The sequence below is a fragment of the Crocodylus siamensis genome, chromosome 11 (genome assembly GCF_052110815.1).
Source record: "Crocodylus siamensis isolate JL-2025a chromosome 11, ASM5211081v1, whole genome shotgun sequence".
Classification (NCBI taxonomy): domain Eukaryota; kingdom Metazoa; phylum Chordata; order Crocodylia; family Crocodylidae; genus Crocodylus; species Crocodylus siamensis.
In genome coordinates this window covers 43,135,903-43,153,673 of record NC_143405.1, presented here as the reverse complement: position 1 = coordinate 43,153,673, position 17,771 = coordinate 43,135,903, and the positions used below count along the sequence as shown (strand labels likewise).

General features: G+C 44.6%; 1 protein-coding gene across 4 annotated transcripts in view; it reads right to left on the bottom strand.

The window, feature by feature from the left end:
• CACNA2D3 (calcium voltage-gated channel auxiliary subunit alpha2delta 3) overlaps positions 1–17,771 on the bottom strand; it is an 891,165-nt gene that overhangs the window by 451,692 nt on the left and 421,702 nt on the right. For all 4 annotated transcript variants that reach the window (XR_016438419.1, XM_090021142.1, XM_090021141.1 and 1 more), the window contains exon 9: positions 17,315–17,389. Coding sequence is in view for 3 of the 4 variants with exons in the window: in XM_090021142.1 (XP_089877268.1) it covers positions 17,315–17,389 (75 nt within the window). In the remaining variant the exon portion in view is untranslated. The remainder of the gene's footprint in view (positions 1–17,314; positions 17,390–17,771) is intronic.

Below are 17,771 nucleotides of genomic sequence, written 5' to 3'. Positions count from 1 at the left end.
ATAATCATGATTTTAGGCTGGACACGATTTCCCTACACTGGCAAGGACAAAGGGGACAACTTAGGTTGGGATCCCCTAATCCCAAAATTTTGCCTCCTGACATGCAAGTGTGGGAAGAGGCATTTACTTGAAGGACTTCATGATTTTTCTCTTTGAAGCCATACCAGCCTATGTATTAAGACTTGATAAGTGAAGCTATAACACTTATCCAACAGCCTTCAATATGTTTTTCAAAAGATTTGCCCATCTTTCACCTGTTCTGATGACTTGTCAGAGTTGTGTGTATTGGTGCTTAAAAGTATAAAAACCAAATAAAAATATTTGCAACAGTTGGTCAAAAAATATAATGGGAAATTGTACTTATCTGCTACTGGTTTTGTTATGACATTTCTGCTGTCATGTAAACAAAGACCAGAATACATGCGTTCACCAGTGAAAATGCAGAAGCTTATCTATGTGACACGTAAAAGGAATTTAACTATCATCTACTTTTACATGAAAACAAAATTGTGCTAAGAGGCAAACTCACTTAGACATGAACACAAACTTGTTTCACACAAGACAGAGTTTCCAGTCAGAAAGTTTGGGGCTGGCCCTAGTAGAGGTGAAATTAACCATTTAGTGTAGTGATTTACATCTTTTAAATGTATTGTGTTTCCTGCTAATCTTTTTCATTCAAAAGTTCTTTGAAATAGTATGGATGAGCAATTTTCAGTTTATGAGTTATTTAACAAGAGGCTTGCTTTGCTGGTTAATTATTTTTGTCGTGTGATAAGTCATTTAAGTCACGTGTAACTGGGTACACATACTCCTGACTAGGTGTCTAATGCTTCCTAAAGAGGATAACAACACACAACAAAATGTTCCTCCTAAAAATGAAACCAAATTGTATTCTACAGCAGAACCAAGAAATCAAATGGTAGTTTATTTTGCTACAAAGCTTACTGTGACTTTGACAGCTGAATTTGCTAACACTTTTCTTTCTGGCAAAATTACTTGCCTTTGAAATATCTGAGTACAGCTGATAGCTTACCAGCCTTATTTCTCTTTAAAAAAAAAAAAAAAAAAAAAAACACATACTGTGCCCTACAACAGCTGCTGCATTTGAGAGATTCTGAAAGTTGCCATTAAGCTTATTCTGGTTTGGCTGGAAAATTCAACTATTGCTTGTCTTCGTAGCAGATAAAACTGCCTTTGAAGTACATGATTGCTGCTGAAAAGTCTAGCCCCAATCTCTTTCCACAGCTCTTGGTTAAGGGCAGTGACCACACTTTCAAACTGAGGATCAGAACTTCAGACAGATTCATTGGACTAGGTCAACTGCCTCACAGGTTTTATCCTCTTCGTCCCAAGGTGTGATTTTTGCCTGAAACTCATTCCTGCAGGAAAGGGTGCCTTTGAGAATGTGTTTGTTTGTAGGCGAGAGGCAGGTAAATGCCAAACTTAGGCAGTCTAGAATCTCAAAGCTGCATTAGGGATACTTTCTCTCCAAAACATCAATTAATTATACTCTGCTGAATGTTCAACAGAAATCATGGAAGATTTTTAAGGCATGAATGTGACCACCACTTCTGCAACTTGCATGGTTTCATGTTCTAAAAGGTTTGTTCCTAGTATCAAGAAAGCAGGGACTTTTGCCAAACCATTCAACTTCAAACACAGCAGTCCAAACAAAATACCTTATATGATTATGATTTCATATTTAACATATGAATATCTGTATATGTGGTTCTTGACAGAGAAAATAAAGCACATTCACATCCTGTGATCTTGGATGACACTTCAGGAAGAATATTTGGCTGAAGTGTTTCGAAAGGGCCTTAGATGCCCAAGTCCTGCTGAAGTATCCACCTTTTTTCATCCCTGTTCCCAAAGAATAAATTCAGATGCATTGTCCTGAAGGTACAGCAACTGCTCAAAACAGCTAAAATTTTTGATATTTTGACCAGTTATTAAATCTGTGTATTAATAGGTTTTTTGGATATTTTTCTCTAAATACCTCACCCACAAACATTAAAGTCAATAAAAATCTTTCCATGAATGTCAGTAGTTTGATTCAGGCCCCACGTGATTTTTCTTGCATGGACATAGCCCAAATGTTCTGTATGCAGACTTACAAATACATCAGACAATTCAGCAAGCCAAGTTTGTAGTTCTGCATCTCAAGGGCCTGTGAACAAAATAGTCATGATAGCCGTCACTGCTCACTGGTTTTCTTTATCTTCATTTAATGTAAACCCTTGAGCCTCATTATTGACGACAACATTCCTGTGCCTGAAAGTATTTAAGCAAATACACTGTTTAACATGTTAGGAAACCTAAAATAAGATTTAAAAAAAAATACAATAAGATTATTTGCAGGAACTACAACCTGAAAGTAAAGTGACAAACTATGTGCTGGCATATTAAGACTACTTGCAGATTACACATGCTACATATCTCAGCCTTACTCTGTAATTCTTGACTTTCAGGAAAAAGAACAATAATTAACAAACCTGGCTTTAGCTGGCAAAAAGTATTATTAATTATGGTCTCAAAACCTGGAACTTTTTTATTTAACTTTAAAAAAGCATGCAGAAACCGATTCCAGATTACAAAATGGAATTCTGCCAAATGTAAATTGCCGTGGCATATTCCAAAGAATGAAATGTGAAATTGCACTTTGCTATTTTGAATAAATAATGTTCATAATATTTGAGCATCATCTGGGTGGCATAAAAACTTTTTGATCAATTAAATTAAAATGAATCAGACAAAGTAACACATGGACATGTGGTAAATGCATTTAAATCAGTTGCAGAGTGATGGGAAGTTTTACAGTAGGATTAATTCCAGATATTACATCTGGGCAGTATTTTTTTTTAATCTTCAATACTAGATCTAGGACTTACACAGTTTCCACATGGCTCATTAGATGTACCCACAATAAAGTAAATGTTCAGGAAACTCAGTCACAATTCACAAATAAGAATCTTGGAAACTAGATGCATAAAAATAATGCCAGTTTTTACCATGTCATATTGTAAGAAATACCCAGTAGCATAACAGGAGGGAGAAGGAGGCAACCAGAATAGCAGTACAGAGCTGCCCTTCTCCACCTTTTAAACAGTCATTTTGATCCTCTACAGTTCAAAAGGGAAAACACTGATTTTTGTAGAGAAAGTTATCCATACTGCTTCCATGAGGAATAGGTCCTACAAAAGCACACTAATAATGTAAGTGATTGTGAAGGACTGTTTCTGGGTTAACCACCCACCTCTCTCACCTGCCATGCCTTGATGATGCATAATTATGGTGTTAATTAGGCGGGAGGCTGCCCATTTCCTGCCCCATGCCAGAGGGCATTATCTGCAGCTCCAACCCTCCCCTACACTGCAGCCCATGCCTCACAGATGGCATCTAAGTTCTTACAGGTCCACACTGGGCCCATAACACTCTGCTCTGAACACCAATCAGACCCCTTCCCATCAGGCAGCCTACTCTGTCTTCATTCTGGGCTGTCAAGCTACCTGCACTCTTCCCCCTCTCAGGTGTACCCCCTCCCCCCAGGGACCTTTGGCCACACAGGCCCTGGCCTCATCTCCAAGGCCAGTCAGAACCCTGGGCCCCTGGCTCTGGGGGTCCCTCATGGTGGGCCCCAGCCCTTTTGACCCTTCTGGTCCTGACCCCAGTGGAGAGTGCCTCAAGGCAGGCTTCTGAGCAACTAGCCCACACTCTTACATGGGTCTGCCTTCTCAGGCACTACTATGGTGTTACCCACCTGGTTCTGGGGTTATTAAGGCACCCCAACACACCTTTCACCGGGGTGGTAACTGGTAGTGGTGTGCAAAATGGGTCGTATTCAATTAAGATTATGATTCAGCTTGAATCAGGGACAGTGATTCAATCCATTGATTCAGATAACTGTCCCCAATTTGATTCTGAATCTGAAGATTTGATGCCGATTCAGAGAATTAGCGATTCCACCATAGAAACAGCTTTAAAGTGTTTTTTCTACATACCTCAAGGTACCAGGTGTAGCTCATGAATGCTGCGACGCTGGTGCGGATGGAGCATCCCACAAGTGCGCCCCTCCCCCTATGTACTCTGTGACAAACCCAGAAGCAGACTGGAAGTACTTCAGGTGCACTTCTGGGTCTACCAGGGAGTGTGCCAGGGCCTGGGGAGCATGCCAGGGCCCCCCCAGACCCAGGAGGTATGAATCACCAACCTGAGAGAATGCAGGGGCCCCACCACACACTTCCTGGTGGACCCAGAAGTAGACTGGAACAGCTTCTAGTCCACTTCCAGTTCTGCTGCCAAGCATGCTGGGGACCTGCCCCCCCATGCACTCCTGTGGGATGCTCCATCTGCCCCAGCATCACAGCATTCATGAGCTGCCTAGTACCTTGAGGTATGTAGACAGAGCTTTAAATGTTTTTTATGTCCAAATGACTGAATTTTTCCAAATCGATTCAGAGGGTTCCGATTCAATTTGGAGAGATTAGAGGGTGTCCTGGGTTGATTTGGACTCAGAGATTTGGCCACTGAATCGGGCCAAATCTCCACCAAATTAAATCAGGGATCGAAGCTTCATACAAGTCTAGTAACTGGCCTGGCATTTCCTGCGGGCTCCCACATCACAAGGAGCCCCACCAGGCCACCCATCCCGAGCAGGGTGCAAGTTTAGGTCGTGCACAGGACCATGAGCCTCCTCCATCCCCATAGCCCCAGCCCATAAATCTCCAAGCTGTTCCTGAGGCTCAGCTCTGCTGGCAGATACCTCTCCCAAGGCTGCCATCAGCAAATTGCCGCTTCACCCTATAAATATCCTGGGTCTCAAAATGGCTGCTGTACTCAAGGATCTGGCTGCTGCCTGCTCCAGCCCTTAAAGTGGCAGGCACCAACAGTGCCCTGCCAGAGAGGGAATGGGGGCTGTGGCCAAGCTGCCTAGTGCAGTGCAGCAGCCCCATCCCAGGTTGTGGGGTGGCACAAGCTTCCCCTCCTCTTTCCTCCAGCCTGCACTGGGGCCAGACACACTCTGCCACCACCTGCATGAGATGGAGCCGCTGCACTCTGGCCCACTCAGGACGGGAACAGATAGGGCCCACTTTTTTTCCACTTTTTGTGGGAAGTTTTTATATTTCAAAGAGGGCAATTAGCACATCCGCAGGCTAAGCTTCATCTAGTCTCCAAAAGCAGCTAAGGGGTTTTCTTCCCCTGCTCCCCACAACCCACCCAGAGGCAGGCATTATCTCTGCTTCCCAACAAAGCAGGAAGACAGACAGTTTTATTGCACTGGAGAGATTTGGACAATGACATACTGGTTTCCTGATTTTGCCCATTCTGCTTCCCCTCACTGCCAAGGCACAGCCCCCACCCAGCACTGCTGCTGCCCTTTACTCCCAACCCACTGACCCCAGCCCTGCCAGTGCCTCTCACTCCGGACCCCCAGCTCCCTGCCCCCGCCCTTCCAGTGTCCTTCATTCCTGATCTGCAGCCCCTTGCCCCCCCCAGCCCTGCCAATACCCCTCACTCCTGGCCTGAAGCCTCCTGTGCCCCCAGCCCTGTGAGTGCCCACCCTGCACTGCTGTCCCATAGCCCCTCCTGCCCCCCCAGACCTACAGGAGGGCCCCTTGCTTTTCCCTGTGCTTCCTGGGAGTTCCCCACTGCCCTCAAAGGCAACCCCTGCCCCCCCTGCCTTGTAGCAGCTCCAGCCTCTGCCCCCTGTGGAAGCAGGAGAAGGGAAGGAGGGATGATCAAAAGCCATAAATAAATAAACAAATAAATAAGCAAACAATCAAGCAGCAAATAACAGTGGTGCCTAGTGCCCAAAAGTACGAACTACAGAAATAGCCCAGCACCACCTTGTGGCAAAGTAAGGTCTTTGAGTCACTTGGCATTTACATACTACTAATCCATAAATATGATGATGTAACTGGCAGTGATGCAAACTAACCTATGTCCAAGCAGTTTTAGTTTGATGCGCCGCAAAGACTTTTAAAGCAGCAGGAAATCCTGCTCATGCAAACACAAATGCAGTTGCATTGGTGTAAATGGGAAATCTCATGTCTTGTACAAACACCCAAAGACACCAATGAGGAGAGAAAGCTCTTCTTGACTTACTGCTCACAAACAGGAAGGAATTGGTTGAGAATGTAAAGGTGGAAGATAACTTAAGTGACAGTGGGCATGTCTACATGAGAATCTAACTGCGCAATAGCTGGATAATACTGTGCAGTAACGCATCACAGCACCAGAGTTAATACACTACTGAGCAGTATTTTTAGGTTACTGCACAGTAGCATCACTAAAAAGGTGTTTGGCAGTGCTACTGTGCAGCAACTCTGATTACTGTGCAGTATTAAATAAATGTGCAGCAGTGTCTCATGCAGATGTGCCCAGTGACTATGAAATAATTAAATTCAAGAGCCTAAGGAGTGGAAGGGAAAAGAGTAGCAGAATAAAGACACTGGACTTCAGAAAAAACAGATTTAGCAAATTCAGGGAACTGGTGGATAACATCTCCTGTGAGGCAAATCTGAGAAGGAAAGAAGTCCAAGAGAACTGTCTTTACTGTAAAGAGGCCCTCTTAAGGGTGCAGGAGCAAGCTGTCCCATTATGATGCAAGAATGGGAAGTTCAACAGGAAGCTAGACTGGCTAGACAGCAATCTTGTCAACGACTTGAAATACAAAAAGGGAATCTTCTAGAAAGTGGGAACTTGGCCACAGTAGTAGGGAAAAGTATAAGAGTATTGCACCAGCACACAGGGAGAAAATTAGGGAGGCAAAGACACAACTTGAGATACAACTAGCAAGAGTCATCAATGACAATAAGCATGTCAAAAGTAAGAGAAAGACCAGAGAAACCAGCAGTCCCTTATGGAATAAAGAAGGCTATCTAGTTACAGATAATTCAGAGAAGACTGAAGTAATTAATGACTTAATTGACTTCAGTTTTCACAAATAAAGGGCAGCTACTAGATACAGCTACCAGAGTGCAATTGGCAGCAAAGATAGAGAAAGAGGGGGAAAAAAAGCCTAAAGTAGTAGAAGAACAGGTTAGGAATTATTTGGAGAAGTTAGATGTTTTCAAGTCAGTAGGGTCAGATGGGATGCAACCTTGGATACTGAAGGAATTATCTGAGGTAGTTTCAGAGCTATTGGCTATCCTCTGATAACTCATGGGGCACATCCATACATGCGAGCATGTTCACTTGCAGCAGCTGAAATAGAAGCGGTGCAAATTTGAGCTTGGGCTTTTGCCTCAGCACACATGCTTGGACATGCACTTCATTGTGGAGCATATTGTACCACTTGGAGGCAAAATAACCCTGCCTGGCTCCTCCCAGATCTGCAACCAGGGGGAGCTAGAGACGGGGGCCAGCACCTCTGCAGTCCCCAGCAATATAAAAAAGCTGCCCTGTCCTGATCACAGCAGTACAAAAACCTGCCCTGGCCAGCAGCTCAGGGTTACTTGACCTCAGGAGCTTCTGGGGCCCAGGCAATTGGTATCTGGGGACATTAGCCCCTTGTGTCAGCTAGACTGCTGAGGCATCATTCCGAATTCACTTTTTAAAATACCCCCCAAAACCACATTTTTCCACAATTAGAACTAAAGCGAATGAGAGAGAGAGAGACAAAGTGGGACTGATCAGATGGGCAATGTTTTATTGCTATATTTACAACGTTAAAGAAATTTGGAAGCCTACCAGTGTCTCTAGTATCATAATAAAATAAATCCTAAATACCTATATGTTTTAATGTTTGCTTTGGGTTTCCTTATCACATGGTGGGTGTGTGATGGGGAGATGTGGGGGGATGAATCACTATGTGGGTATGTTTGGGGGGACTGAGGGTGAGGGGACTGCTTAGAATGGGTGGGTCCCCAGCATGAATGCTGCATGCCCCTGGTGGCTGGTGGGGTATGGTGGTACTGACGGCGACAGGAGCATGGTGGCAGTGGTAAGTGGAGAGCTCCCGCAAACACCACCGGCACTATCAGCAGTGGGGGGAGGGGTGGCAAGCAGCAAGCACCCACAGACACCTGCAGCAGCAACAGAAGTGGCCAGTGGTGATCACTGACTGACTACAGACACCACTGGTGGTGAAGGGGGGTGGGTTGCAAGCGGCAACTACCTACAGGCACCACTGACAGTGTGAGCAACACCTTTTTTTGAGGAGATGCACTGCTAAGTTCAGGGGGTGCACATGCACCCCCTACACATTGCCAATGGTCCCCTGCCCCCCACAGGACACAGCCCCCCCACAGCACATGGACTACCCTGCCTGCAGGATCCCAGGACCCACCCCCCAGAGTTTACAGCTCCCCCCCACCCCTCACTGGTCTCAAGCTTCCTGTTCATTCCCCTGCTCTTCTCCAGCCTCTGGAGGTTGTTCTCCTGTTCATTTCCAATCAGGAGGCTGAAGAGAATAGGAGAATTAACAGGAGGCTCATTTCCCCCCCATCCCCATTGGTTCCCCATTCATTCCCCTGCTCTCCCCATCTCCTGTTCATCCCCACACACACACCCTTTGGTCATTCCCCCAGCTCCCTGCTTGCTCTCCCAGGACATCCACCGGCAGTAGCAGAGAATGAGCAGGAGGCTGGAGGAAGCAGGGGAAGTCTCCAGCTTATCTCCAGGGGCTTGTCTTCAGCATCCTGCTGGTCTCTAGCCCCCCGATCCTTTCCTTGATGTCTCCAGCCTTGGGAGGTTGAAGAAAGCAGGGGAACCAGCAGGAGGCTGGAGACATCTCCTGGGGACATTCCCCTACTGTCTCCAGCCCCCTGTTGCTTCCCCTCCTTGTCTCCAGCCTTGGGAGGAACCAGGGGGCTGGAGACATTCCCCTGCTGTCCCCTGCTCTCCCCAGGCTGGAGGCAGAAGGTGAAGGAGCAGGGGGCTGGAGGCAGCAGGGGTATGTTTCCGAGCCTGTCTCCAGCCTCCTGCTCATTCTCTGGTACTGCCAGTGAGTGTGCAGGGGCTGGGAGAGCCAGCAGGGAGCTAGAAGAACAAATGGGGCAGGGAGAACTAACTGGGGCTGGGGTGATGAATGGGGAGTGAACCAGGAGCTAGAGGAATTAACTGGGAGTAAGGAGAACAAATAAGGGGTTGGGGGAAGGTCCCCTCCTGCGTCCTCCAGCCCCCCAACCCCCTGCTTACCTGGAAAAAGCTGGGTCCTGGTCCCCGGAGCTTGCACTGCTGCCTGCCCAGCATGGGCAGGCATCATGCTTCAGGGCCAATCACAAAGATATTCTGGCACACTGAAGGACTAAGCCTCCAGTTGCCTCAGGGAATGGTCTGGGATCATGCCCCGATTCATTTTTTTCCCCTGGGTTTTTGGTCTAATTTTGCTCCCCTGCTGCAAATTTGCAGTGGGGGGAACATTTTTTTGTTCCTGCATGTGCCTCTTGCAGTCTTTCAAATCCCTTTGAGATGCTGCAAGAGGCACATGCAGGCTCATCTGGACGCACTCATAGAGGTTGAGTGAGGGCTCATATGACCTGAAAAGGGCAAGAATAGCGCCCATCTTTAAGAAAGGAAAGAATGTGAATCCTGGAAATTACAGACCAGTCAACCTGACATCAATACCTGGAAAGAGCATGAAGCAGGTCCTCAGGGAATCTGTTGTGAAGTATATAGAAGAGAAAAAGTTGATCAGGAACAGACAACATGGATTCACCAAGAGCAAGTGATGCCTGGCCAACCTCATTTCCTTCTTCAACAAGGTGACAGGCTTTGTGGATAGGGAACCTATCTACTCATTTCCTGAATCTGTTCTGATATACCTTGATTTGAGTATGACTTTTGACATGGTCTCCCATGACATTCTTACTAACAAGCGAAGGACATACAGACTAGATGAAAGTACTGTATAGTAGATACGTAATGGGTTGGATCATCCTGCTACAAGTAGTCATCAGTGATTCAGATTCTAAAAGTTAGGTCTAAGTTCCTCATCAGTCTGTCCTGGGTCCAGTATTGTTTAATATCTTTGTTAATGATTTGGATAATGGGACTGAGTACACACTTAGCAAATTTGAGAATGACACCAAGTTGGGTGGAGTTGCAGATACTGGAGGGCAGGGCTAGGATCCCGAATGACCTGGACAGACTAGACAAATGGTCATATGAGATTCAAAAGACAAGTCCTGAACTTGGGACATAATAAATTTCATGCACAAATACAGACTGGGGAATACTTGACTAGGCTGCTCTACTGAAGATAAAGACCTAGTTGTGGTTCGACAAGGACAAGTGCAGGGTGCTGCACCTGGGGAGAGGGAACCAGCATTATGGTTATAGGTTAGGGGCTGACCCTCTTGGCAGCACAGAGGCAGAGAGGGATCTTGGAGTCACGATTGACTCCAGGATGAATGAGTTGCCAATGTGATGAAGCAACAGGCAAAGCCAACCACACCCTGTCATGCATCAACAGGGGCATCACTAACAGGTCCAGAGAGGTCTTGCTGCCCCTCTATGCAGCGCTGGTCAGGCCACAGCTGAAGTACTGTGCCCAGTTCTGGGTGCTGCACTTCAAGAGGGATGTGGAGAACGTGGAGAGGGTTCAGAGGAGGGCCACTTTTATGGCTGGGGGGCCTTCATGGCCAGCCCTATGAGGAGAGGCTGAAGGACCTGAATCTCTTCAGTCTCCACAAGAGGAGACTGAGGGGGGATCTTGTGGCTGCCTGCAACCTTATCAGGGGCCACCAGCAGGGACTCGGGGAAAGTCTGTTCACCAGGGCCCCCCTTGGAGTCACCAGGAACAATGGCCACAACCTGAGGGAGGATAGGTTTAGGTTGGATATTAGGAAGAACTACTTCACTGTAAGGGTGGCCAGAGCCTGGAATAGGCTTCCCAGAGAGGTGGTGCTCTCACCTTCCCTGGACATCTTCAAGAGGAGACTGGATAGGCACCTGGCTGGGGTCTTATGACCCCTGCCACCCCCCATACTCCTTCCTGCCCATGGCAGGGGGTCGGACTAGATGTTCTGTCTAGGTCCCTTCCGACTCATTGATTCTATGATTCTATGACCTGGACCATAAGCCAAATCTGAGCCAAAATTGTGCTCTTGTTGGGGAAAAAAGGCCAACAACATACAGGTTTGTATTAATATGAGTGTCACTTGGAATCAAGGATGATTTCACTCTGTTCAGCAATGGTGAGGCCTCACATGGAGTACTGTGTCCAGTTTTGGGTCCCACATTTCAAAGACAGACAGTTTGGAAAGAGTCCAGTGCAAAGGAACAAAAATTCTTACTGGCTTCTTTTGTAGAATCATATAACTGAGCAGAAACCTATGCAGGAGAATCCAGTGTAAGGCTGAAACCCACTCAGGGATACTGTAGTTTGGTTTGTTTTTTCCCCCCTGAGAACGTATGCCATCCTTTCCATTAAAATGGGACAGATCTAACTAGAAATCTATAAGTAACTGAAGACACCTTCAAATTTCTCATTCAGCTCTACAAACCTCTCCACTGTCTGGCAATAAATAATACTGCAGCCACTGGAGTTTTCTAATACTGCAAGGGGGTATATCAATTTGCATGACAAAATTACAACTGGTACAGGCATCTAAGGAGAACTTTGTTCACTTTCTTAGCCACAAAATAGCTCTATGCTTTAGTTATTGCTTGGTTCAAAAATTATTTCAATGAAAGTAATTTCTCAAAAATAAAGTTGTTCAAGTAAGAAAACTCTAGACGTCTCCAGATATACCATGAAAAAACATTCAGTGTTTCTTCAGACTTCAGTATTCCTTTCACATTGCTCTAATACTTTTGTCATCTTTGGCCTCAGCAGCTGTTCTGCCAGATAACATGTATGGATCTAGTCTACTGTATTATTCTGCTTGTTCAGCCCAATCATCAGACCCAAACAAATGACAGTCTTTATAGCAGGCCACATTTTGTTTTATGAGAATGCTTTCACAATTAATCTGCAGGCTATTCACTGGTCTGATTACTATGGCATCAAGTACTAATTAACAAGTACGTAATGAAATAATGTAGCATTAAACCTTTCAGTAATTTGTCATCGCTCATTTTAACTACATTTGGCAAAAGCAACAAGTTTTAATGCTCAAAAATAATTAAAATCAACAAGCAAGCTAAAAAAAAGCTATGAATAGGGCTTGCTATTTTCTTAGGGTATCATCAAAAGAACAGTCACAGATGCATTTAAAGAAAGATATCAAGAAAGGAAAACAGTAGATTAAAAGGACACGTAATACTCTCATTATTAAATAGTTGTCAGTCTACTTATCTAGTACATCAAGTACATCGACATAGAGAATATATTTAATGCTAAAACTTTTTTTTCATAAGCAGTTGCTGTTATAAAGACAGCATTCACTTATTTTTGCTTGTGACCCTGTTTTTTTTTATTTAGATTTTTTTATACCAGTTCCATCTTCATAGCTTCTAAAGTACTTTTTTTTTTCTATTTTAGGTTTAGAGGGAGGGGTAGTGGGTTCCTTTAGATACCTTTAGATACCACTGTCATATACCAAATGCTGGAATGTGCCTACAGTTTAATATTCTGATTCTCTATACTGTACATAATCAGTAATGAAAACACAAAGTTTACAGTGTAGCTTATAGTCCATAAATTTATGTGCAGTTCATTTAAATAAGGCTAAAAACACTTGTTCATGAAGTCAATAAAGAAGTGGAGCTGTCCTTAAAAAATTAAGAGGCACTGAGCCTGCTTGAAGATCTGCCATTATCACCAGAATGAGGCTCAATTTAAATGCTGATGGACAGGCTAAGCAGAGCAGTGCCACTTCGTTTCTAAGCAGCAGCACAGCATGGCATCTTGCTAAGAACATCTGTCAAGGTTTCTGACCCACAGAAGACCTTGTAGCCTCTTTCCCAACCTCATTCATGTGCTGCTGCTCTGTTCCAGACATCCCCTGTCTGTAACAGCTGCTCAGTGCTTACTTCAAAATTATGCAAGTGTGCATGGACCAGAGATGGCCAGGTAGGACAAGGAGGGAGGCAGGGAAGCCAAGATAGAGCTGCAAAGCTGGAAGTGTGGTCATGGAGGGAGAGAGGGCAGGATGATGCTAAGGCTGGTCCATGTGCAGGCACTGGAGAATGACATGGATCTGGCACTGTGTGAGCAGAGGGGAATGATGTAGATGTGGTCCATGTCCCCAGTGGGTGCCAATTTCTGCCTGCACTAATACAGGATCTCCTCTGGGCATGGGCCAGAGCCCTGGGTCAGGATGCAATGGGATCCCAGCAACTTGCCTGTGAGAGATGTGTTGTGGGGGCTCTGTTGTCGGGTAGGGCATATCTGGGTTCCCACAATAGGGAAGGAAGTTTAGGCTGCTGTGTAGTAGGGCTGTGTGAAGCTTTAGGTGGTGATTCAATTTGGAGGAGATTCAGCTCAATTTGGTGGCCGAATCTCTAAATCCAAATCAAATCAGGGGACCAATTTAAGGGTCGGAATCGATTCAAAGTTCTCCAAATCTTCAGAAAAGATTCTGAGAGCTTTGATGATTCAGGCAATCCCCAGTGGCTGCAGCATGGAGCTGCAGCCTGGACTTAGAGTTGGTAAGAATTAAGGGTGGGGGAGGGGGGAAGGGGCCCATGGGGGGGACCCCTGGCAGCCACCCTGACACCCCCACTGCAACAGCCCCCCTGACTCCTGCCTGCTCCCCCAGCCCTCCCATTGTTGTCCCCCCCTGCTCCAGCTTGGTACTTTAAAGAAAAGCCCCAGTGCTCACAGGGTGCTGCCGGGTGGGGGAGTCAATCCCTGCTGTGCCCCATACTGCATGGGGGGGCTCTGCCACAAGTCCCCCTACCCCCTCAGCCTCCCCCATGGGTGCTCTGCCTGGACCAGCTCTGGCCCTTTAAGAAAAAAAAAACCCAGAGAAAAGCCCCAAATTCACTGCTCCTGCAGCAGCCTTGGGGCTTCAGGGGCTTGTACAGAAACCTCCCCCCATGTGATGCAGGACAGTGCAGGGATTGATCCCCACTGGCCGGAGCGATGAGTCCTGGGGGGGGGTTTCTTAAAGGTCTGAAGTGGGTGGGGCTCCCATGGGGGGGCTGACAGAACAACGGGGGGTCAGGGGAGCCCCCCATGCAGTGGGGGGGCAGCAGGGATCACGCCCTACCCAGCAGCACCTGGTGAGCTCGGGCCTTTTTTTTTTTTTTTTCCTAAGTGCCAGGAGCTAGGGCAGCCATTACCAGGCTGGGAAAGGGGTGAGGAATGGGCCTGGTGTGGCTGATTGAGAGATTCAGCTACTGCCAAATCTCTGAATGAGATCTGTCTAAATTGAATCAAGATAGTGATTCGAATCACCAAATTGAATCACTGTGCCCTGAATCAGCTGAATCCAAATCCAAAACGAATACTAGCTGCTTCATACAGGCCTACTGTATGTAGTGCAGCTCAGCTGGCATGGGACCCCACTGCCATTCTGCTCCATGACAGGGGGTGGGAGGTGGGATCTTGTTCTGAAAGGCTGCCTGCACAGCCCGGATGATGGCTTTCTCCCCACTCCCCAAAAGCTGTAGCCACATCTGTGGATTCTGGTATACAGCACAGAGGTTGTTTCCTGCCATGCTTTGACCCTTCCAAGATCAGGGTGTGAGCTCCAACCATCCTCCTTGGTCTGCCTTTTCCCAGGTAGAAAGCTGGTGGATTCAGCCAGTGCCAGCTGCTCACAGACCCCAGGACTCCAGCCCAGCCAGCTGTGCCAGCTCCAAGGGGCCCTTTCAGAGCAGAGCACCCCAAAAGCTCCATATGAGGGGGAGGCAAGTACTAGCTGGGGGGCAGGAGTCAAAAGAGAGGAGAGAAAGGTGCCTTCACTCCAATGTACCCTTAGATCACAAAGGGGTCTCTGCAGGTAGTCACTGCCCCACCCCTCTCTGCTGACCCAGTGCCCACAGACTCTGAAAAGGGGCTGCACTTCTTTATGTGGCTTCCCCACCCCAAGCCTTCCTTGCACCATGGTGCCCAAGGTTCCCAACCCAGGATTTTTTATTTATTTATTTATTTTTTACTAATAATCTGCAAACTTTTAACTAAAAACAAACTTTTTACTGTGATGGTTGTTAAACCACTACATTTGAGCTCAGCCCTTCCAACTACCATCCATAGGGCCTGGCAGAAGGGTTAGATTTACATTATGTAAAAACTGTATCAGCAAAAACTTGTGTTAATAAAAAAAGGTTGCCAGTAAAAAGTCTGCAGCTTGTCAGTAAAATATTTTGGGGTTGGTAACCCTGAACAACATGCATGTTCAACACTGATACCAAATCAATAAATAACTGAAGCACTGTAGTGTTAACAGTGCTAATGAAAATATATACCCATTAGTATGGCACTATATAGTTATGCGTATAAATATATGTATTCTATGAGGTTACACCAACTACTGGCCTGAGCAAATCCGAAATTAAGCCTAAATGGTTTAAGGCCAAGAATTTCAAATGTGAGTAGTGAGTCTGAGTGTCAAAAGTGAAATGTGTTAAGATTTTCTGAAGGTGGTGATTCAGCACTTTCTGAAAATCCAGTCTTTTTCAGGTGCTTCAAATACATCTGAAAAAGAGGCCATACAGAACTGAGGCACTCAGACAAAAGGCACTTGGAAAACTTAGCCATTCCCTAAATTATAAATCAACAACTGTATTTTCTAATGTTTCAGGAACTTATTTTATCACGGGTGGTAATATTTTGGTAAACTCTTTTCCAGATACTAAAAGGACTAATTCATATTTATATCTTCTCAGTTTAAAAGCTGTTCTACACTTAGTATTTCAGATTCTGCCCTTTAGCAAACTCATTTTCTTCTAAAATGTAAAAGATTGAATATCACTTATTATAAAACCGAAGAGACAGTTTTTAAATGTTTTGACAAAAATATTAAAGTTTAATTTCTTTAGAAAATCATGATAAATGGATTCAGGAATTTTTGCAGCTGTCAAAATTGTCATAATAAGAAAAATAGTCATAATCTAAGCTCAAAACATGGAGCAAAAGAAACAGGATTAGGTACTGACTTACATTTCATTTGATAATTTGACACATACATTTATAAATACATGAATACTTGCCTAAGGAAAAGCTTTGCACTGTCCCTGCCAGTCATAGGAACTGGGCAATCACCCCACCAATCAGTGCATCTGGGAGGTGGGGGAAAAATGGAGCGTGCAGAATGGTGCTTCCCCTACCTCACCCCACATAAGCCTTGGCTGCTGTGGGAAAAAACCTCATTGAGAACTGTATGCCACTGATTCCTTCCAACTGTTTTCCAAAGTCATCTGCCTTTTGAGTACCATACATACCAAAAATCACCATACAATGAAATCAGTTATAGCTAGTTTTACCTTCCTGTCTCAAGGACTATTGCATAGCTCTCCTGGCATTAGCATCCTCTACAGTGTCTAGTCATGTAGGGCGTGTGTATACATGCATTTAGGTGTGCCTAAACTTAATGCACATTAGCTGAATGTGCATCAAGACCATTTAGACTTGCAACTACATGTGCACGTGTTAAAGCATATTAACACTGTGTGTGTGGGTGATGTAGGACTAAAGTTACTCTTAAGTCAGTCCATACACAGTCCTAATGCATCTTAACACATCTATGTGTGTGTTAATGTGCTTTAGCTATTCGCCCTTAAATTTGATACCTGCTTTTGCAGGTATCAAATTTAAGGGTGTGCACATGTAGACGTGTGCCCTTAACGAACCTTGAATCATGCTAAAGTGCTTTAAAATTAGCATGTGTAGATGAACCTGTAGTTCTTATCTTTTACTGAAGTTAATGTGAATTTTTCCTAAGAAGTGACTGCAAGACTGAGCTCACAGTTTGCTCACTGTTTTGAAAACTTTCTAGATGAAAGGCACTATTTTTTTTACTTTGAGATACTGGCTTGTAAAGGTGCAATTTGTCTTAGATAGTGAGCTACAGTTGTATTAATTTGTTTCAAGATTTTTGTTTTAACACAACTTTTTGTGCTTCAAAAAGGAATCTCTTTTTGTGTATCTTTTGGGAACAGTAAGGCAGTCATAATTTAGAGCAATTTAAACCAGAATAATGTACTTAGAAGTGACTAAACTTTAATAATATCCCCCAAATATTTTAGATGATTTATATAGCTTTTCAAGTAAGCCTATTTGATCAAAGTACTGGTAACTAAATGAACTTTTCTTTTTCTTGCCTATTGAGCCATATAACAGGCCTTTTTAAAATAGGATGAGAACAATTTATTTAATTAATTCAAATACTAGGATTTCTTTTATTAGAAAAGATCATTATAATACAAAGATATGCATCAAATCTTATGTCCCTTTTCTTTTGTTACTTTCATTCCTTACCTCTTTGTTAGCTCTGTCTGCTTGTACTAATGTTCCATTCAGGCATGGCTCTACATAGTGAAGTTCTTCATTATACTGTAGAGAGAGAAAGAGAGATGAATATTTTAATTAAGGGCTTTGTAAGATACAATTTAATTTAATGATTTAGAGCTACAGTGCAACATGAACAAGAAGCAAAAACAATAGGATTTAGTTCATTTTTAAAAACTGGGAAATGTATTTCCCCCCTTCGCACAGTCCTTTCATTTTCAAAGGCTTAAAGCTTAAAAATAGAGAACTTGATGGAATGTGTTCCAGTAGACAGGTGGATTTGTGAACACTGTACATAGTTAAACCATGCAACAGCAACTAATACAACGCTTGGACTCTCAGAAAGGCTAGCTAATAGTAAAACCTCCCAGGTTGGAATCTGGATAGTATTAATACAGTGCTGATACAGTCCCAGCTCATAACTCCC